Genomic DNA, 23954 nt, shown 5'->3' with positions numbered 1-23954 from the left:
TATTTTCCCTAGTCTCAGATTTGCCATGGAGCCCTGGACTCCTCAAGTGCGAACCTGTTCTGATGTGGTAAATCATCCTGATGCTTCATGATTTCTTTAAAAGAGGTTTTGTTGATTTTATAAGTGGACACATAATAACCCAAGGTGAGACCATTACTGACCCACACTAGTTGGGAAAAAAGCATGATATATTCAGGTTAAGATTCACTTACTAAATAGTTCAAAACCATATTCTCATTATGCAACAGTCATAATTATTTTTTTATTCTTTCACATCTCTATCTCTCTTTTCATCTACAGCAATAGAGACGAACAGGATGAAGGAGGATAATCAGAGCAGTGTGTCCGAATTCCTCCTCCTAGGGCTCCCCATCCAGCCGGAGCAGCAGGGCACATTCTTTGCCTTGTTCCTGGGCATATACCTCACCACAGTGCTGGGAAACCTGCTCATCATACTGCTTATCAGACTAGACTCTCACCTCCACACCCCCATGTACTTCTTTCTCAGCCACTTGGCTTTCACTGATGTCTCTTTCTCATCAGTCATAGCCCCAAAGATGCTGATGAACATGCAGACACAAAGTCAATCTATCTCATACCCTGGGTGCATTTCCCAGGTCTATTTTTTCTTATTCTTTGGAGATATTGACAGCTTACTTCTTACCTCCATGGCCTATGACAGGTACGTGGCCATTTGTCACCCCCTTCGCTATACCACCATCATGAGTCAGAGCCTGTGTTTCATGCTAGTAATTTTGTCGTGGGCCCACTCCTTTGCCTATGCATTATTGCACACCCTGCTCCTGGCCCATCTCTCTTTCTGTGGAGACAATACTCTCCCTCACTTCTTCTGTGACCTCTCTGCCTTACTTAAGCTGTCCACCTCAGACACGTCAACTAATGAGCTGGTTATCCTCACTCTGGGGGTTGTGGTCATTACCAGCCCACTCATATGCATCCTGGTCTCTTATGGCCGCATTGTGTCCACCATCCTGAGAGTCCACTTAACCAAGGGGATCGGCAAAGCCTTGTCCACTTGTGGCTCCCACCTCTCTGTCGTGTCTCTGTATTATGGGGCAATTATTGGACTCTACTTTTTCCCCTCATCCAGTGACTCCAATGACAAGAATGTCATTGTGGCTGTATTGTACACTCTGGTCACTCCCATGCTAAATCCCTTTATCTACAGTCTGAGAAGTCGGGACATGAGAGGAGCTCTGGGAAATATACTCAGTAGAAGAACGTTTTTGTCACAATAGGCAATGTTTTCTCTATTAATTTGATACAAGTTTTATTCCCTGAGTAGCTTTTTCTTGGTGAATCTTGAAGGGGCACTCTTCCTTCATCTTCTCTGTTTCAGCTTGGACTTAGTTTCTTCTCTATTTAGTTTCTTTTTTTTTCTTTGGAGAGTTTATTAAAATATGTACCTGGACAACTATCCTTTCCTAGACATTTTTTTCTATTTTCATGTGGTATGCCTTGTCCTATAAGCATTTTAAATTTTTATTAGTCCCAGCTTTCAATCTTTTTTTCTTTTTGATAATTATAGTCTTCATGTAGCAAAGCTTTTCCCTTCTCAAGGTAACAAAAGTATTTTTTTAGTAGTTTCATTATTTTATTTTTGTGTTTAATTCTTAATACATTCACAATTTATTTTTGTGAATGACATTAATTGGAGATCTAGTGTTACTTTTATCTTAATTTCGCATTCATCACTCAAATTTTGATTTTTCATTGTGTTCATAGAGTAACAATAACATGATATGTCACTTTTTTCTCCCTTAGATTGGACAACAAATTGAAATGAGATGGTTCTCCACAAAAGGCCATGATAATGGTTCAGACAGGACTGGTACAGGCCCCAGGTGGTGAACACAATCTTGATTGGAGCCCTCTGTATCCTAGGATGTCCAACTGGGTGTGAGGAATGGCAGTTAAGGTGGAGATTGTAAAGTGAACTCTCCTGGTGGTGATGTGATTATGGCTGATCAGTCCATTCTGATAAGAGGGTTCAGCCTTTCAGGATATGGGACAGAGAATGGCTAGGCAGGTTACCAAAAACCCAGAAAATCTGAAATGAATTCAGGTGGGACTTCACTGTAGTTTAATATATCTAATATCACATAAAAATTACTTCCCTGTGCCAAGTACATAAATATAATGTCCTAAATTTGGCCCTGGTGGCTCAGTGGTTAAGAGCTGTGGCTGCTAATCAAAAGGTGGGCAGTTAGAATCCACCTCTTGCTCCTTGGAAACCCTATGGGACAGTTCTACTCTGTTCTATAGGGTCGATATGAGTCAGAATCGACTCAACGGCAACAGGTTTGGTTTAATTTGTTTTTTTTAAGTCTAAAATATTTTGTGTTTAGTCCTTGAGAAACTGCATTGCTCAAGGCAAAGATAACTAACTTTATTGCTGTATGCCAGTTACTGAGACAGGCATTTGCATAACCATTATTTCATTTAATACTAGCAATTGGAATTAAGGAGGGAATTCAGATTAAGAGTGATTTAGTAATTAGTCCCATACGACAAAACTAACAATATTTAGTAGAGGTGGTACTCAAACTATTACTCAGAGCCTGAGCCCTTTAAATCACTTAAATATTTTTCAAATCTGAGAAGTAGTTTTACCCACTTTACTGGAAATTTTATTTTAAACTTTAAAAAATACTGAAATAGCATACAAAAAAAAGAACACATATAGTATATATAAGATAGATACATTTTAAATAAACTTTAAATATATATACATAGTACATTGCGTGTGTGTGTGTATAAACACACACACACATATAGAAAATAGTATCATGGATGATAAAGTAGAGGGTTAAAGAAAACAAGGGAAACCTTCAGTGAGATAGATTGACACAATAGCCAAAACAATGGACTCAAACATAGCAATGATTATGAAAATGATGCAGGACCAGGCAACATTTTTGTTACATGATACATAAGGTCCCACCTCGCAACAACAACAGGGTTAAATAATAGAAAACTAACAATATTGCTGAAGTTCCTTTTGTCTCCTCCCAAATTATCTTTCCCCCTACTCTTGAAGGTATCCTTTATCTTGAATATTTTCAATATTCTCTTACTTTTCTTTATAGTTTTAACACTTCCACATTGCTCTTTCAATTTTCATGCTCTAGAACTGTACATAGATAGAATAATATTATATTTTACTCTTCCAGGTCTTGCTTTCTTTGTCTAATACTGTCCTTATGAAATTTGTCCATATCGTAGAATATTCCAATGTGAGAATATAACACACTTATATGTTCTGTTTTATGTGGCCATTTTGTTTGTTTTCATAATTTTGCTATTATGAACAATGCTGCTATGAACATTCTTATATATGTATCTAGGGTATATATGCAAGAAACTCAGCAAAGTATATGCAGAAGAAGAATTAGGGTTGTAGGGTATGTTTATATTCAAAATTAAATATGCCTTCTAAACTCTTTTCTAAAATATTTATGCTAATTTAAACTTACATCAAAGTATGAAAGTTCCTGTTATTTTACCTTTTCACAAACACTTGGTATTGACAGACTTTTCAATTTTTGAGAGTCTGGTGAATAAAAAATTATATCTTATTGTTGTTTTACTTTCCATTTTCCTAAATATTAATAAGCTAGAGCCTACTTTTATTGGACATTTGTGGCTGACTGTCCACCAAAATTTCATGACTTCTTTCCCAAGTGTGAAGTTGTCACTGGGAGGCAGCTGCAAAATTTCCTACTAATCTAGGTATGGCTAGATGACACATTCTCTCCTGTGGAAGAGAATATGTTATTTCCTAACCGGAAGTTTAAATAAGCACGTGGATCTTCTCTGCTATTGGGTAGAAGATTACTCTCCTGCCTTGTGAGGTAATTGAGTCTGGTCTCTAAATCACCACACAGTGAAAAGTCATCTACCACCTGGGAGATTCACAATGCCCTATTACAGCAGTCATCATTAGCCTTATTACTACAAAATTCCTCTTATGTAAAATACATGGCTACTGTCTTTTTCCTTCATTTCTATTGGGTTGTTTCTCTTTTATTTATTGCATTATAAACATTCTTCATATGATCTGGAAATAAATCCTTTGTCACTTGTATATGTTGTTGTAAATGTCTTCTATCATTTTGAAGCTTTTTTTTTTTTTTTTTTACATAACACTGGATGGGTTTGAACCATCAAACTTTAGGTTAGTAGCTGCATGCAAACCATTTGCACCACCCAGGAACCTCTCATAAAGGTAAGAGATTTATATCAAACTCTATAAATGATCTTTTCGAAGCCTATCCCAGTGAGCTTGAAGTGATTTGGGACTCACTGCACAGCTTTCTTAAAAAGGAACCCCTTCAGAGGCCCCCACTTGACTTCAGTTCTGAGCTCTTTTTTAGATCCATACCTAGATTGAGAAGCTCAGGAATTATGAAATTGATTATTAGGCATTTTCTATAAACATCTGCATTTTGTATCTTACAACTAACTGTGGTATCTGACATCTAAATAATTTTGGTTTCTCAGTTGAAACTTCCAGTTTACCATCCTGACACATGTTGATCCCTCATCTTGTTATCATCAGGACAAAACAGAACTTTTGTGAATGGATAATTCTTATTTGTTAAGCCTCAGGTAAAGTAATGTTATCTGGGAAGGCTTTCATATCCTCTACCACCAGCTTGTGCTAATTACCCCTTATCAGAACTGACACAGTGCTCTGTATAAACTGTTATTGTGCGTGTCTTACTGCATCACTCTGGAATCAGACAGCCAAGATTTAAATCTTCCTCACTGCTTTAAGCCTGAGTTTCCCCATCTAGTGTCATAGGTTTTTTTGTCAGAATTAAAGTATATGATTTCAATGCATATTAGGTTCTTAAACCAGTGCCTGAGACAACTAAGATTTTATTGTGTCACTGAATATTTGTATGTGTTTGGGGAGAAAGGAAGTGTAGGCTGTATTCCTGAAGACAAGAAAGGAGTGTGTTAATGATTGCGTAAGAAGAGTAAAGTTTAGTATGCTCTCCCTGTAAATTCTAGAAGAATTCAGAGTCCCTAGATGCACAGGTGCCTGGGTGAAGGAGGAATCAAATTATCACAAAAATGGAAAAATGCTTAGAAATCAAGGTCTGAAAGACTGAACACATATTATAACAAATTTAGAATTTGGGGAGGTAACCAGTCCTGACAGCTTCTGTTTAATGATACCAAACCAAAAAACCAAACCCATTACCGTTGAATCGATTCTGACTTATGGTGATCCCATGTGTTACAGAGTAGAACTGCTTCATAGATAACTTCTTACCTGTTATCTATGTGGAAGAAGGCCACCAAATCTTCTGCGGACCCACCAGATGAATTCAAACCACTAACCTTTAGGGTAGCAGTCAATCACAAACTGCAGTGAAATAACATCCTCAAAGTAATATCCAATTCCATTATATGAAACAAGAGCAAATAAAGACCTATAAGGCCTACTCCATTTTATTGTTTCCTCTAAGAGATGCAAGAATAATGTCAGCAAAGCATTTCTGAGTGATAACAATGGAAGAAAGACAAGTGAGCTATATTTTTCAATAATATGTATTTACATATAACTGAGGAAATAAGACCATACGGATGCTCTAAAAGAAAGGTAAATATCAGTTGGAAGAATATATTTTCTTACTAAAGAGTTTTCTCAAGGCTCCTTTCATTTCTTTATTTCTCAGGCTATAAATGAGTGGGTTCAACATGGGAGTGATCACTGTGTACAACATAGAAGCAATTATGTTCTTGTCTGTGGTGTTGACAGATGAGGGAAGAAAATATAGACCAAAAATTGCCCCATAATAGAGAGTCACCACTGAGAGATGGGATCCACAAGTAGACAAGGCTTTGCAGATACCATTGGTAGAAGGAACCTGAAGGATGGTGACTCCAATATGGCCATAAGAAACCAGGGTACATAAGAATGGAAGAATAATGGCTGTCAGTCCTGCAGTAAAGATTACCAATTGGTTGATAGAGGTGTCTGAGCAGGACAATTTAAGCAGAGCAGCGAGGTCACAGAAGAAGTGGGGGATGGTGTCATCAGCACAGAAAGACAGCCAGGCAAGGAGAAGGGTATGCAAAAGAGCACAAGCACAAGCAGTGACCCAGGACCCAGCCACCAGCATCACACAAAGGCTTTGACTCATGATGGTGATATAGTGGAGAGGGTGACAGATAGCCACATATCTGTCATAGGCCATTGAAGTGATAAGGAAACTGTCCAAATCAGCAAGGAGTATGAAAAAATATGTCTGTGAAATGCACCCTTCATAAGAGATGGATAGGTGCTGGGTCTGCATGTTCATCAGCATCTTTGGGACAGTTACAGATGAAAAAGTGGTATCAGTGAGGGCCAAGTGGCTGAGGAAGAAGTACATGGGCGTGTGCAGGCGAGAGTCCCCTCTGATAAGCACGATGATGAGCAGGTTCCCCAGCACGGTGGTGAGGTATATGACCAGGAACAGGGCAAAGAACATGCCCTGCTGCTCCCGCCAGAAGGGGAAGCCCAGGAGGAGGAATTCAGACACGCTGCTCTGATTCTCCCTCCTCATACTGCTGTATTAGCTAGAGGGGACTGGGGGGGAAATTTGAAGGAAAAAGGTAGAATAACTTCAAATAAGAAATGATGACTGTGGCACAGCATAGTACAGATGTTCTTTTGACCTAGGGGATGTTTTCATTCATACTTTCTTACATTTGCCGCATATTTTGCTGCATCAATGTAGTAGAAGAAATGTAGGTTTATGATAAACAGTCTCTTTCTTTCTCAAGTTGGTCCTGGTCTCTAAATGATAATAATAACAGTCAGTATTTATTAAATGTCAACCTTACTTAATGTTCTAATAGTTTATATGTAATAACTAATTCAGTAGTCTTAAATATATGACCTAAATGTTTTTAGTTGCCATGGAGTCAATTCCAACTCATAACTAAGTAGGTACTATATTTCTAGTTTTCAAATAGGATAACTGAAGCAAAGAAATCTCATGATCACAGAGGTAAGAAGAGGAGACGCTGGGATTTGGATCCAAGCATTTTGATTCCTGAGATTGTTCTCTGGAAGCAAAAACAAATGATGTGATATCAGAAATGTCATTTCCATTTGTAATTTTGCATATAATTATCTTATTACTTCTGTATCCCCTCTTTGCCTATGCATGCATTCTGTGATTATTTCTAATCTGTTCATAGGTTATAGACTGAGAATCTACCATAGGCTACTTAATACATACACAATACAAACTTCTTGTTGAAATAAGAATTTCATGTCCAATTAAACCTGTCAGGGTAGGTTCATTAAGAAAACTACATCAGGCTTACATCAGAACAAGATTTAACCTTAATGTCAGTTTTTTTTTGTGTGTGTGTGTGGACTCAATGTGATTTAGTTGTCACATGGCATCACATTTAAAGAAGTACAATCCCAAAGCCAAAAGTAATTCTAATCTTTTCAGTGTGTCTAAAATAGCCTATAAGATACATATTTTTAACATAAATCAATATCTATCAAAATAACTAGTTTTTTTTTTTTAAGAGAAGGTAGGGATTCACTACAACATATCAGACCTTATTATAAAGCTATAATGATTACAACAAATAATGTATTTTTACAGAGATAAACCAATAGCCAATGGAGAAAAACAAAGAGCCTAGAAGGACACGTTTTGAAATAGGCATTTGGCAATTGACAGAAGTGGCATTATAAATCAGTGAATAAAAGCATGGACTCTTCAGAGAATGGTGCTGGCTATCCAATGGGCAATTAGATATTCATAAAGGAAAAATAACTTTATATCCGTATCTCATACCATATATGAAAAAACTCAGATGGATTAAAGCCAAACAGAAGAAGCAAAATTTTAGAATGATTAGACAAAAATTTTGTAGATTGTATGTAATTTTAAGGTAGAAACACATTTCTTAACCAAGACTCCCAAAGAATGCAACATAAGATTCTAATAAGTTGATGACATTAAAATAAAATGTCTGTACTACGACAACTACTTTCACCACAACAAAGCCATAAAGTCAAGAGACAAACCATGAAAGGGAGAATATGTGATGCTTAAAACCAGCAAAAGGTTAGTACTCAGAATACATCAGAATTTTGTACCAGTACTACCGAAACTATTGCAGAACACAGAAAAGGAAGCAATACTTCTGAATTCATTCTAAGAAGCCAGCATAATCCTGAACCAAAACCAGGCAAAGACACCACAAAAAAAGAAAATTAAAGACAAATATCTCTCAACAATATAGATGCAAAAATTATCAACAAAATTCCAGCAAATAGAATTCAGCATCATATATAAAAGAATAATATCCCTGGAACAAGTGAGATTCTTACCAGGTATAAAGGATGGCTCAACATTAGAAAATCAGTCAATGTAATCCACCATGTAAGTAAAACAAAAGAAAAGGATCACATGATCATCTCTATTGAGGCCGAAAAGGCATTTGATGAAGCCCAACACTCATTCTTGAATAAAAAAAAGAAACAATCTCAATAAAGTAGGTATAAGAGGGAAATTCCTCAACTTACTAAGGGCATCTATACAAAACTAATATCCAGCATCATTCTTAATGGAGAGGCTGAAAACATTCCCCATTAAAAACAGGAATAAGACAAGGATGCCCTTTATCACCGCTCCTATTTAACACTGTGCTAGAAGTCCTAGCTAGAGCAATGAGGCAAGAAAAGGAAATAAAGGCCATCTAAATTCGTAAAGAAGAAGTAAAACTGTCCCTATTTGCTGATGATATAATACTACACTTCGAGAACCCAAAAGACTCTACAAGGAAACTACTGAAACTAACAGAAAGATTCATCAGAATAGCAGGATACAAGATAAACATACAAAAATCAGTTGGATTCCTAAATACCAATAAAGAGAACTATGAAAAGGAAATCATGAAAGCAATATCATTTATAATACCGAAAAAACCCAAAACAAAACAAAAAAACCTGTTCCTTTTGAGTCATTTCTGACTCATAGCAAGCCTATAGGACAGAGTAGAACTGTACCATAGGGTTTCCAAGGAGCAGATGGTGGATTTGCATGGCCAACATTTGGTTAGCAGCCATAATTCTTAACCACTGCACCACCAGGGTTCCACCATTTATAATAATCCCTAAAAAATTAAAATGCTTAGAATAAATCTAACCAGGGACGTAAAAGGCCTATACAAAGAAAACCACAAAACACTACTGCAAGAAACCTAAAGAGAACTACATAAATGGAAAAATCTACCATACTTATGGGCTCAATATTGTGAAAATGTCAATTCTATCGAAAGCAATCTACAGATATAATGCAATTCCGATCCAAGTACCAACAGCATTCTTTAACGATATGGAAAAATTAACTTTATGTGAAAAGGAAGGAGGACCCTTTAGTAAAGTACTATTGAAAAAGAATAAAGTAGTAGGACTCACACTACCTGACTTCTGAACCTACTATACAGCTACAGTAGTCAAAACAGCCTGTACTGGTACAACGACAGATACATTGACCAATGGAACAAAATCGAGAACTCAGATGTAAATCCATCCACTTATGGTCCTCTGATCTTTGACAAAGGCACAAAATCCATTAAGCGGGGAGAAGACAGTCTTTTTAACAAATGGTGCTGGCAAAACTGGAAGTCCATCTGTAAAAAAATGAAACAGGATCCATACCTCACGCCATACACAAAAACTAATTCAAAATGATCAAAGACATAAATATAAAAACCAAAACTATGAAGATCATCGAAGAAAAAATAGAGCCAAAAACCAATTCAAAATGGATCAAAGACTAAATATAAAGTCAAAAACTAAAGATCAGAGAAGAAAAAACAGAGTCAGTGCTAGAGGCCATAACACACAGTATAAATAGGATACAAACCATAACTAACAATACACAAACACCAGAAGATAAGTTAGATAACTGGGATCTTCTAAAAATTAAACACTTATGCTCATCAAACGACTTCACTAAAAGAGTAAAAAGAGAACCTACAGACAGGGAAAAAAATGTTGGCTACAATAAATCCAACAAATGTCTAATCTCTAAAATCTATGGGAAAATACAACACCTCTACAACAAAAAGAAAAATAATTCAATTTAAAAACTGGGCAAAGGATATGAACACACACTTCATCAAAGAAGACATTCAGGTGGCTAACAGACATATGAGGAAATGTGCGAGATCACTAGCCATTACAGAAATGCAACTCAAATCTGCAATGAGGTATCACACCAACCTTACTAGCATGAATCAAAAAAAGAAAAAAAAATGACAAGTGTTGGAGAGGCTACGGAGAGATTGGAACTCTTATGCACTGTTGGTGGGAACACAGGATGGTAAAAACATGTTAGAAAATGATATGGTGCTTCCTTAAAAAGCTAAAAATAGAAATACCATAGAATTTAGCTATCCTACTTCTAGGAATATATCCTAGAGTCATCACATGAATAGACATATACACACCCTTGTTCATTGCAGCATTGTTCACAATAGCAAAAAAGATGGAAACAACCTAGGTGCCCATCAACAGATGAATGGACAAATTATGGTACATACACACAATGGAACACTATACAATGATAAAGAACAATGATGAATCTTTGAAATATCTCACAACATGGATGAATCTTGAGGGTATTATGCTGAGTGAAATAAGTCAATCACAAAAGTGCAATACTGTATGAGACCACCATTATAAAAACTCATGAAAAGGTTTACATACAGAAAGAAACAATCTTTGTTGGTTACGAGGGAGGGGAGTGGCGGGAAGGGAAAAACACTAACTAGAAAATAGGTAAGTGCTAGCTTTGGTGAAGGGTAAGACAGTACACAATACTGGGGAAGTCAGCACAACTTGACCAACGCAAAATCATAGAAGATTCATAGACATATCCAAATTCCCTGAAGGACTGAAGTACTGGGCTGAGGGCACCTAGCTAAATCGGCATAACATAGTTCATAAAGAAAATGCTCTACATTCTACTTTGGTGAGTACTGTCTTTGGTCTTAAAAGCTTGTGAGTGGCCATGTAAGATACTCCAATGATTCCACCCGGTCTGAAGTCAGGGAGAATGAAGAAAACCAAAGACACAAGGAAAAGATTAGCCTAAAAGACTAATGAACCATAATTACAACATCCTCTATCAGACTGATCAGTCCAGCAGAACTAGATGGTGCCTGGCCACCACCAAAGGCTGCTCTGACAGGGGTTACAATAGAGGGTCCCAGACAGAGCTGGACAAAAATGTAGAACAAAATTCTAACTCACAAAAAAAGACCAGATTTACTGGCCTGACAGGAACTAGAGAAACCCTGAGAATATGGCCCCTGGACACCCTTTTAACTCATACTGAAGTCTTTCCTGAGGGTCACCTGTCAACCAAAGATTAGACAAGCCCATAAAACAAAATGAGACTAAATGGGCACACAAGCCCAGGGGTAAGGATGAGGAGGCAGGAGGGGACAGGAAAGCTGGTAATGGGGAACCCAAGATGGAGAAGGGGAGGGTGTTAACATTTTGGCAACCAACGTCACAAAACAATACATGATTAATTGTTTAATGAGAAACTAATTTTCTCTGTAAACCTTCCATTTAAAACACAATTAAAAAAAAATACTTCAGAATTCCTATGAATCAATAAGGAAAAGACAAAAAGCTCAATCAAAATATGGAAAACAAAATAGACAAGAAATTCACAGAAAATTAAGTCCAAATGACCAAGATATATATTGAGTGTTCACTTTCCAAGAAATAGGGAAAACACACATTAAAGCAACAATGAGATGTCATTTTATATCCATCACATTGGTAAAAGTTAAAAGATATATATGAGGACAATATGCATTGACCTCCCCCCCATGTCTGTCTTTTTGTCATAGTGTGGGGCTTGTGTGTTGCTGTGATGCTGGAAGCTATACCAGTGGTATTCAAATACCAGCAGGGTCACCCATGGCAAGCAGGTTTCAGCTGACCTTCCAAGCTAAGACAGACTAGGAAGAAGGATCTGGAGTCTACTTCTGAAAAGAATTTTCCAGTGAAAACCTTATGAATAGCAGCAGAGCATTGCCTGATATAGTGCTGGAAGACGAGCCCCTCAGGTTGTTAGGCACTAGACCCTCAACAAGGTGGATTGACATAGTGGCTGCAACAATGGGATCAAGCATAACAACAATAGTGAGGATGGTGCAGGACCCAGCAGCGCTTCGTTCTGTTGTGCATAGGGTCACCATGAGTCAGAATCAACTTGATGGCACCTAACAACAACAACAACAACAACATGCATAAACCAGCATGTGAAGAAAAGAAACTCTCATACATTGTTTTTAGGTATATAAATTGGTTCAGCTGCTTTGAATATGTCTTATAAAGTTGAAGATTCATGTTCTCTTTGAGTAGTAATTTTTCTGGGTATATGCCATGGAAAAAGGTGACGCTTCTTCACAAGGAAATAGACCATATTATTATTTGCAACTTTGTTTGTAATAGTGAAGAACTGAAAGAACTAATTGCCCAATAATCAGGAAATGGATTAATGGATGTTAGTTTGCTCATACAATTCTATCCAGCAGTAAAAACTAATGAACTCTACATTACATGTCTATACATGGATAAAAACCCAAAAAACCAAACCCATTGTTGTTGAGTTGATTCTAACTCATAGTGACCCTATAGGACAGAGTAGAACTGACCCATAGAGTTTCCAAGGAGAGGCTGGTGGATTCGAACTGCTGAACTTTTGGTTAGTAGCCAACCTCTTAACACTGTGCCACCAGGACTCCATACTCTAAAATTAGTTTAAAATGGATGCAAAATTATGTTTACAGTACGATATCATATCAATCAAAACACTGAAGAAAATTATATATTATTTATGGATACTTACATATGTTTTTGTTTTACATATGTTGTAAAAGCATAAAAATGTTATAAAATGTATAAAAATTATCTTCATAATAGTGGTTAATCCCAGAAAGGAAAGACCGAAAAGGGGAGTGGAATGGAGAAGGGGAGTGGAATGGAGCTTCGGCCCTATCTGTAACACTCTGCATTGCTTGTTTGAAAGATCAGAAACAAATGTGGCAACATGCCAATATTTGTTAAACCTGAGTCATATATTTTATTTAATTTCCAAGTACTAAAAATTAACAAGTTCCCTTAAATGAAAAAAGAAACTGTTCTCTAGAAAATGTTTGACTGAGAAGGACGGAGTAGAGAATGGAGAGTGAGTTGTGTTCCCCAGGCAGCTGGAACAGATTTTGAGGGAAAATCTGTCTGGGTAAATCCAATTAATAATAAAGTGTTGTCAGTTTGATTAATACACTATACATCCTCAATATTATTTACATCTTAAAAGAAATGACTTCATGAAATAATTAATGCTAGGAGCCACTGTGCCTCACTCTATTTTCCCCTGCCAATTTTCAAGGTTCCCTTATCCCTATGCTTTAAAAAAAAAAAAAATTTTTTTCCCATGGCAATTAAGATTATTTTTGCCATTAAAGTGTAATGGAACTACTTTGTCCAAACTATACAGCCAGTGTATAAATTATTGATCCCAAGTGTGTATGGCACAGACCAAATATTCTGCTCTAGGTCAGTTGGTCAAATTTAAGGAGGTTATTTATTTATTTATTTATTTTCTCCTTTAGGTGAAAGTTTACAGAACAAATTAGTTTCTCATTCAAAACTTTATATACAAATTGTTTTGTGACGTTGGTTGCAATCTCAGCACTCTCCCCATTTCCACCCCAGGTTTCCCATTTCCACCCCAGGTTTCCCATTTCCATTTGTCCAGTTTTCCTATCCCTTCCCACCTTCTCATCTTTGCTTTTGGGCAGGTGTTGCCTATTTGGTCTCGTATGCTTGATTGATCTAAGAAGCACATTCCTCACGTGTGTTGTTGTTCATTTTACAGGCCTGTCAAATCTTTGCTGAAATGTGGACTTCAGGAGTGGCTTCAGTTCTAAGTTAGAAGCGTGTCTGGGCTAAGGAGGTTATTGACATAAAAATGCTATAATGAAACACAGAATCCACGCTTTTGCAGTTTTCTTCCTTTTAAAGGGGTGAGCAAACATTGCTTCCGTTTCATTCTCACCTAGTCATACACTATGCAACAAGCGGAAAAGAAGCAGAAGCAAAAAAAAAGTGTCTAGAGGTCTCACATTTACTCCATCAACTGGATTTGAAGGCAATCATATACGATGAGTCCTGGTTCTCCCACTGTCCACTTGAGTAAAAGGAATAATATAATTATGAACCAACTCAACCCAGAAAGTAAAAACTCATGTCAAATAATAACTTTTAATGGCTACATCAAATTAGCCGGTTGGTTCCATATAATATCCAGAAGCAGAATCAGAATATTTATGAATACTTTACCACTAGGTCGCCCAGAAGCTAATGAAAGACAGTTTGCTACTTAATGCTAGAGGCTGAAAAGTCTTTCTGCACAGATTCCAGAACCTTGGATGCAAACCCTGACCCTAGAATCTTCATGGATTAAGGAAAATGGGTGATGCACGCCTCTCTCCAAGTTTCCTGAACTTTTTCAGATTTTCTGGGTCAGCTTTTTGGGGCAGGGCATACAGAACTACACCTGTGTGGTATAACTTCCAGAAAAACATTGAACCTTCCAAATCCCTGCCTAAAACATCACTCTCACTGTGCTGCTGATGGCTGAAATTCTCTCAGAAAGAGAAAAGGGCCTTTAAATTCCCAACCAGAAATAAGGTTTAAAACTAAATATTCTTGGGGGAGAGAGCCAACACTATCATTGAGATGGAAAGGCTGACAGAAGTTCATATTTGGAGGCCAGGTTTAGATGGCAGAACAAGAGCACTGGTTTCCTCAGTGAAAGTGAGGCATGGGAAGAATTGGGGATCACAAGTAGTATAAACGCAGAGGCTACAGGCACTGAGAACAAATTTACTGTCTTTCTAATTTGGCTGAGATGACTGTTTTGGGGATGGGCCATAAAAATAGTCCCACTGTTAATAAAAAATGATTGAGTGCTTAATTTGTACCAGGTGCTTTCCAAATATTGTTCACTTCTTCCCACAACCTTTCAATGTAGCCGTTCTGATTCTCATTTTAGAGAGAACAATGAAGCTCAGGGACGAAATTTACCCAGTGTTATAAAGTTAGTAAATGGGGAACCTAGGATTTGATCCCAGGTCTACCTGGCTTCAAAGACCATATTCTTTTCACCATATTACAGCTTTCATTAAATATATCCTCAAGTAAGATTACACTTTTTGCCAGAGGGCACTCAAGAATATCAGGAAGTATCTCAGAAAGATTAAGGACAAATGAAAATCTATGGTTTCAAAATATGTGCCTAGAAGGTAATATCAATAATGATAACAATAAAATTATAATAACCATCATTCAGGAATCACCTGTTTATTATGTGAATAATATAAGCCAGCTGCTGTGATGTTACTTGATGTCACATCAGTCTAATACAACCATATAAAAGACATGGTTCTTATTTAACCAGTTGGAAACTAGAGCTTAGAGAGTGTAAGTCTTTGCCTAAGATCATAAAAAAATTACTGTATGAAAATGATGGAGAGGCAATTCAGTTTCAGAATTGTCTGATTTCAAAGCCCTGCTACTTACCACCATGCTATATAGTATTGCCTCCAGCAGAACATGACATGATGGGAAGGAAACAATTGGACATGTGCTCCTTGTTGAAGAGAAGAAGATGAGATCCCCAATATCCCCAAAGCATTTGGATAAATGTGCTGCCTTCGGCCTTAAATGAGCAACCCTTACTCAGATGACTGGAAGTGAATGGAGGCACTGGAATATCAGCCACTGAATTTATAAAAACAGCTGCAAGTAAAGTGAATCCCTCAAGGCTCCAGGACAAAAGCAGGTCAGACCTGGCCAATGTATTTGATGAACTGCTGACTTACACAGCTTGGATGAAGGCCAGATAGTCAGCGAAGTTGTGAAAGAGATAAAATTTTCCTAGAGAGGAAAATACAAATCCCATGGTATTATAATTATTATGTCTAACTAAGGTATTTGAGACGACACAAAGAAATTATATAAACTGCCTGGCTAGTGCCCTCATCTGCAAAATTTATTGCAGACCATTACCACATGAGGTCTCACATGAGGGCACACACACACATACAAACACTGCTGAGTGAAATCTACAAGCACTGCCCTTAGCTAGGTCAGCGAGTGATAAATTCAAATATTTTCAGGTCCAAGATATGAACTACTTTTCTGTTTTCTCTCCAAGGTATTTAGACCTAGGATAGGAAGGAGTTATGAGCTCAAACTAAAGTGGAAACAAGGCACACTTTCTCTTTTTCATCAATTCCAAGGAAATGATAAGAGTATCCCTCTTTACCAGATAGGTTGGGGACCTAGGGAACCATGGCCACAAGTTTCTGGTGACAGACAAATTGGGAGTAATTACTCCATTTCCCTTAACATTCCCATCAGAGACAGGTCTTTGTTGGATACTCAAGAGAGTCGACTCCATTGAGAATGTAAATGAGGACTTTTATTGTTTGCAAAATCACTTATTCACAAAGAGTTTTCACACCCAAGAGCTCATTTAACCATCACAGTAATCCTGGATGTAGATAATATTTTTCCCACTTTATTGAGTATGAGAGTGTGGCTCGAAAGAAAATGGCCGAATGAGGATTCAAACCCAAACACACCAACTTCAGATATAAAGCCTTGTTCTGTTGTACCATGTTGCCTCCCTTATAGTTATGGGCTGTCTATCATATGGACTTCTTCCTTCCCACATTCAAACTTGGAGCTGGGAGGACAGTTGCTTTTTGACCTTGGGGAATAAAAGACACTTATCAAGGAGTAGTTGGGCATCTGTTTCTCAGAAATAAAGATTTTTTGCCTACAGAAAAAATGTATACAGGAATTTTTTTTTGTTGGTTATGATACATAGTAATAGTTGGCACATAGTCATGGCTGAAGAAATATTTTTTGATCATAAGAATGAGTGTGAAAAGGCTTCAGAACCTACATTATTCAGGTTGGCAAAAACGGAAGAGACAGGATGAAGTGGATGAGACAGAATTTCATTTCTTTAAGATACTATTATGGCAAGAATTTTGTGAGGTACTGTGTGTAAAGAGTTGAAAAACACAGTTCCTTTCCCTCAAAGAGCTCCCAAATGCTCTTATGAAGGGAAGTGAAGATTTTTATGGGAGCACAGAGGAGGGATATCAGACCCAAATTAAAGGAGGCAAGCAAGACAATTTTGTAGGAAGAACAAGTAAGCAGAGACTTGAGACGACCAAAACAAGTAGAAGGTAGCCAGGTGATGTGGACCGTATACAGAGCATTTGGAATGAATAAAAAAGAGGTAAAGGAGAAAAACCCAGAGAGGGGAAAGAATGAAAAATTTGTAAAATATTATCAGGAAGTTTATAATGGCTAAAACATAAACTTCAAGGACGGAAAGGATTTGGGATGAAGCCAGGGAGATTAGCAGGAGCAGATCATGCAGAACCTTTGATCCACATTGAAGAATCTGCACTTTATCTAAGAGAAGTAGAGCCCTGGAAGGATTTCCTCAGGGGATTGACAGTGTCATATTAAAAACGACAACCGCAACTGAAATATGAGTAATGAGCCTGTGTTTGTGGCAGGGGAGGTGGTGTTGGGAGGGCAGAGATAGGGTGGTGTGATATATGAGCAGAAGCAAGGGAAATTAAGAAGAAAAGTTCAATAATTGGCAAACTTTAATAAGATAAAAGGTGCCTTTAAGAGGCACCACTACTCTGTCTTTATCTTAGGGGTGACTTGCTCTTCTCTTAACCACTATCCACCAGAGGCACTGAATGGCCTCACATAAGGCCCTGAGAATCAAGGCATGAAGCTTTAAACTGACCCATTCTAATGCCACAATCAATGGACTCTGAGTAAATTTTAGGAGTTTCTGGGAATGGTCTCCCTCCTAAAAATAACCTGCAACCAGTAAGCAAGTGCTTATTCCTACCAGTAAACAGTATATACCTATATCCCATGTTCTATGGTGCTACAGGCTTTCTACATATGTGCAAATGAAAAAGAAAGCAAGATCTTTGTCTGATTATCTCTGCATCCTCAAACCTTAGTATAGCCCAAGCCCATAGAAATTCATTTAATAAATTCTTACTGAATCATAGCAAAGATCCCAACCCTTTGTCTTCAAGTGGATTCTGACTCATGCTGACCCTATACAGGACAGAAAAGAACTGTCCCATAGGGTTTCCAAGTTTGTAAAATGGAAGCAGACTGTCACATCATTCTCTTGTGAAGTGGCTGGTGGGTTCAAACCACCAATGTTCAAGTTCAGTCGACCTTTCACAGAGGTTAAGCTGAGCACTTAACCTCTGCTCCACCAGGGCTCCTTTATAGTGAAGAGAGGAATTTTTTAAAAACAAATATTCAGTAATAGAACATTTCTATAAGATTAAGGAAGTTTAATTAACTCATGCTCCTCCAGAACCCAACCTTGAGACAAGAATTGTTTATTTGAGGATTGAAGGAAATGGCAGTAGGAGAGTGGGAAAGTCAGGCAGGAAACGAAGGCTATCAGTGAAAGGTTAATATCAATAAAATAACCAGCTGGGGAACTGTAGCTAATCCCACTGGGAAAACTAGAATCCAGCACATCTCAGATTTTTTCCACCATAGGAATGAGTAAGCGGTTGTGTATATGTACCAATTCCTGTCTGTATTTACCTGACTGGATTCTAGGGGTGGGATAGTGAAAGTGTCAATTCCTGGCACTTCAGGCCTGCTGCATGTGTGGGAAAACTGGACTTTGGTGGTCGTAGGAAGCCCTCACAGAAGGAAATGAAAATACCGGTAGTTGAAGTTCAGGCCAGACTACACTGATGTGGTAAGAAAAAGAATATGAGTGGCAAGTTGATAGCGACTGCTACATTTACTTCTTGTACCATTCAGATCCTTTCATGTCCTATTACTGATTCTTCAAGATGGTAACCAGTCTACTTTCTTAAAAAAATTTTTACAAGAGGATTCCTTATTTCTTTGAAGTAAACAAACCTAAATTTTAAGAAAGCAATAAAACCTCCAAAACAGGGTGATTATCCCTGCTTCTTCTCACTTTACATTTTGTAACTATCACCAGAAGCACAGTCACTTTCATTGGGTTCCCTGGTGGGTGAGACCCAGTAAAATCCCTTTGAGTGGGATATGGTTTTACCTAAGTTCCTAGAGGATGGCCAGTCATTTAGATTTCTGTTTGGACCTTGTTGGAGACAGTATTTTTTTTTTTATTTTTACCTCCCTGGAATTTATTCCATGCTAGAGTGTGATGAAACCTGGGAAAATGGAGACAGAGTGTGCCTTGAGATCCTTTCTCTGTGGACTCATCCTCTAAGGTTCCAGCACAAACTTACTTCCCACAGGACATCTTTCCTAGAGGAATAAAGAAGGAAACTAGGAAATTAATCCAGGTTTAATGGGTGTCTTTAACTGGAAGTTACAAGTTCTGGTTCTTACTCCCTAGGGTTCTCTCTTTGACCAGTTATACTATTCCATTCATAGGTCTGGAGCTGGTAAACAGAAGTAAGAGTCTGAGCTTGTAGCATTTCTTCTTGATATTCCCCAAATGTCTAAGACCTTGGAAGCCAGTCTTCATGTCCTCTAAAGAGAACCTCAAGACACATTTACCCACTAGAACACTGCATCCTAAATGCAGGCAAGGTCAGTATTGGGATGGAATGAGTACTTTTTCTCAGCAGTACCTGAGTTTATATATGCATGTACAAGCGGAAGAATCTGGACACAGAGTTTGGCATAGGAGAGACGAGAGAGAAAATTTAAAGAAAACAGAGAAAGAGTGAGAGAGAGAGCAGAAAGATGTGACAGAAGAACAAAGATACAGCAGCAGAGAGTGAGGACTGAGAGGGAAGGAAGAAGAAAATAAAAGAAAGACAATGTGAAGGGATAGACAGGAAGAGAGAAAGAGGAAGAAATAGAGGTAAGTACCAAGAGATAAAGACAGAGATACAGGGAAGCAGAGTCTGTCAGCAGGAATCTACTCTTGCCATGGATCCTAACTTAGAAAACCAGATTCGAGCAGTGCAGAATTCAAGTATTCCAAAGCCTTTCAGATGTTTAATTTATCGGTTTCAGGAAGGCCCCCCACACTCCCACTCACTACAGAAAAATGCCCCAAATGCCAACATTAGACATTTTTTTCCCTTGATGAGAAGTGTTTTTCCTCTCTGTTCAGTAGGACAACACTCTACCATAGTTCTGTATCGGTGGTAGGTTTCAAGAGTCCAGTTGCTGAATTAACGTATGTGCTTTCTAAGGACAAATTTCATCTATTTAGCTCCTAATATCTGAGTGTGTAGCAAGTGCTCAGACTTACTCCTACTTCTGAAGCCATATGACGACACTGGAAATTGAGAAGAAAGGTGGAGTGAAGATGAATCAATGAAGGGAGGAAGATGTAGGGGGCTGGGATTAGTGTAAAAAACAGTCAGTTTTTTACATCTTGCTGAATATGTCCCCTGATCCCCTTCTCATGAAAGTAGGACTTTATTACTCATAAAGGCCACTGCCAGTTTCCCTCTGGACTTTAGCTTGGAGTTCTGGTTGGCTGTGGATGGGCCGGCACTTGACTACCCCGTAAGTCATCCTGCTCTTTCCCACATGGCCTTTAGCTTCTGGGTGTCAGAATATAAGTTACTTCTGTGAGAACAAGCTTCTCTCCTGAATTGCCTATTTAGTTTACTTCCATAGTAAAGAGGACCCATCTGTCTGGTGCCTGCCTGAATAATTAACCTCTTGGTAGAATGACGGACTTTTTTTCCTCAGCGTTTATATGTTTCCTATTTTGTTGCTTATGGTTTGCCATCCTGATGTTTGCCAGGGATTTCTAATCCCAATTCCACATCTTGTCCAAGATATCAAAACCCAGAGTCCAGCAAAGGAACTGATATGATTCATTTTCCCCTGAGTGTAAAATAATGTAAGTTCCTCTGCTCCTTCTCTGCATAGATTTGTATTTTGTCTTTAATTGTCACAGAAGAGGGATAGACATTTATTGGCACTAGTCTATATATAAGAAAAGGTACTACGGACTCTACTTGTGTCACCTTATTTCTTCTTTATAATAATTGTAAAGGGTATAATTAAAGATCCTCAGCTTTTTGAAATTTACAAAGGTTAAGAAAATGGGGACAAAAATGTCATAATCAGACTACGATTGTGAGCAAAGACTATCTTCTGCCAAAACCTTTGGCTTTTTCCCTGTACTCTCGCACTGACACTGAAGAGAGAGAGTTGGAAATGCCCCACTTTTTGGGTATCACTAGGAAAAGGAAGAAGTTTGAGCTGGCGCTTTTAAAACAGTGTGTTTATTGACCAATCTCAATACATACATTAGACCAAAGATACCACTGAGGATTTAATAGGAGGTGTATACAGTTAGATAAAAAATCAGAAAATTTAAACCCTGCCATTAACTTGTCTTCTCCTGAATTTTGGATCTTTGCTAGAAGCCTTTCTGATGAGTAAAAATCCTCTCTAACACTCCGATTTTCTTATCCATAGAGAGGTAGATATTCAGGTTTTGTAGGAGAAAACCCATTGCCATCGAGTTGATTCCAACTCATAGTGACCCTATAGGACAGAGCAGAACTGCCCCACAGAGTTTCCAAAGAGTGCCTGGTGGATTCGAACTGCCAACCTTCTGGTTAGCAAGCATAGCACTTAACCACTACACCACCAAGGTTTCCTTTGTAGGATAAGAGGTGGTTTATAGCCTCTTTTATGATTAGTGATAAATGCTTCTAATGAAATAGTAGCCTAATTTCCCTACTTGTTACATATTTTTTACATAGGAATTAGCTTTGTAAGTTATTCCTTGTTTTGTTGTACGCAAAGTGGAAGTTGGAGAAGGACATGTATATTTGGTACATAGTGGTACCCAGATAACTACTGTATTTGATTATATGTGAAATCTTTCCAATTCTGATGTATTAGTTTCCTATTGCTGCTGTAACAAATTACCACAAACTCAGTGGCTTAGAATACTACATCACATGGAAATGTGCCTTCCCACAGAAACCAGAATACAGAAGGCAGTGAAGGTGAGAGCGATGAGACTTGAGGAAAACAAGGAGGAAACGTAGGAAAGGGACAGATTTTCCAGGACCATTAAACCATATTTGGTTTGTAAACTTTATTTTAAGATCAATGGGAACCTTTAGAGGGTTTTAAAGGATGGGAATTTATGATGGAATTTAAGCCTTAAAAAAGATTGTTTTGGCTGTAATAGGGAGAATCAACTGATGAAATTCAGAGTTTCTTAGGCATCTTGTACTGACCTGAAATATAAAAAATTATGCATATTGATGAGTGTTCTTTGAGAAATACAGTACTATTGTTTGAATCCTTTTATTTGAAAATTTTGCCTCACCTCTGAAATTTAACAATGGGTGTTGAAGTCAAATTTTCAGTGGTTGTTGTGCCATGGTTGATGATTAGGAATATTCTCCAAAGAGCCATCTTGGGGCAATAACTTGGATGAGACACCATCTTCCATGGTCTGTTCCTCAGTGCTGCAGACACAAGAGTTCTTTATTGTCAGTCCGTGAACCAAGAAATGCTGGCTCTTGTTAAAGTTTCCTCATGAACAATTTTACTAATTCCCTTATGTACTAGCATATAAGGAAAATATGAGAAACAGACTGTTTCTCACTTTCTGAAACTTAACATGTATCTTTTTAGTGTAATGAATAAAATGATAATTTCAGAGTGCCTAATATTCTTAACTATTCTTCAACCCCAGCAGAGAGATGAGCACCATGAGGTGGGAGAACCAAAGCAGCATGTCTGAATTCCTCCTCCTGGGCCTCCCCATCCAGCTGGAGCAGCAGAACATGTTCTTCACCCTTTTCCTGGTGATGTACCTCACCACCATGCTGGGGAACATGCTCATCATCCTGCTCATCAGGGTGGACCCTTGCCTTCACACCCCCATGTACTTCTTCCTCAGCCACTTGGCCTTCACTGACTTCTCTCTTTCATCTGTCACTGTCCCAAAGATGCTGATGAACATGCATTCTGAGGATCTATTCATCTCCTACGCAGGGTGTATAACACAGATGTATTTTTTCATTTTTTTTATAGACCTGGACAATTTCCTCCTCACCACAATGGCATATGATCGGTATGTAGCCATCTGTCACCCCCTCCACTATACCACCATCATGAGGGAGGGGCTGTGTACCCTACTAGTAGCTGTGTCTTGGATCCTTTCCTGTGCCAGTGCCCTGTCTCACACCATCCCCCTGGCCCATTTGTCCTTCTGTGATGACAACACTATCCCCCATTTCTTCTGTGACCTAGCTGCCCTACTAAAGCTGTCCTGCTCGGACATCTTCCTCAATGAGATGATCATTTTCACGGTGGGAGTGGCAGTCATTACTCTTCCATTAATATGCATCCTCATCTCTTATGGCCACATAGGGACCACCATCCTGAAGGTTCCATCTACCAAGGGGATCTGCAAAGCCTTGTCCACTTGTGGCTCCCACCTTACTGTTGTGTCTCTGTATTATGGAACAATTATTGGACTGTATTTGTTCCCCTCATCCAACAACTCCAATGTCAATAACATAATTGCTTCTGTAATGTATATAGTGGTCACCCCCTTGTTAAACCCTTTCATTTATAGCCTAAGGAACAGGGACATGAAGGGGGCCCTGCAGAGACTCTTCAACAGGGTAATAGTCTCTTCTTAGTGACATTTGCTCTTCTTCTTTATAACAGACACATGTATTCACATATCCCCAGACGCTGGACCTCTAATCCCACTCAGCATGGAATAAGTGTTCGGTAAATAGATGATAACTTGAATTGAATTCTGTTACAGTCATATTTTCCATTC

The 23954-nt window shown here is 38.2% G+C and overlaps 2 protein-coding genes across 2 annotated transcripts; one reads left to right on the top strand and one right to left on the bottom strand.

Moving 5' to 3' along the window:
* The first annotated feature begins 317 nt into the window (after window positions 1–317).
* Window positions 318–23808, top strand: LOC100667948 (olfactory receptor 1J4-like). Its single transcript, XM_003407469.4, has 2 exons — window positions 318–806; window positions 22861–23808. Exons 1-2 carry the CDS (start codon window positions 318–320, stop codon window positions 23806–23808), a joined length of 1437 nt encoding a protein of 478 aa, XP_003407517.4.
* On the bottom strand, window positions 5593–6607 carry LOC100676301 (olfactory receptor 1J1-like). The gene has a single exon (XM_010602581.3). It carries the CDS (start codon window positions 6582–6584, stop codon window positions 5643–5645), a length of 942 nt encoding a protein of 313 aa, XP_010600883.3. The 5' UTR covers window positions 6585–6607; the 3' UTR covers window positions 5593–5642.
* Window positions 23809–23954: the final 146 nt, after the last annotated feature.

Source organism: Loxodonta africana, chromosome 9, assembly GCF_030014295.1.
Source record: "Loxodonta africana isolate mLoxAfr1 chromosome 9, mLoxAfr1.hap2, whole genome shotgun sequence".
Classification (NCBI taxonomy): Eukaryota; Metazoa; Chordata; class Mammalia; order Proboscidea; family Elephantidae; genus Loxodonta; species Loxodonta africana.
The sequence above is the reverse complement of the archived record's forward strand: the minus strand, read 5'-3'. Positions and strand labels throughout refer to the sequence as shown.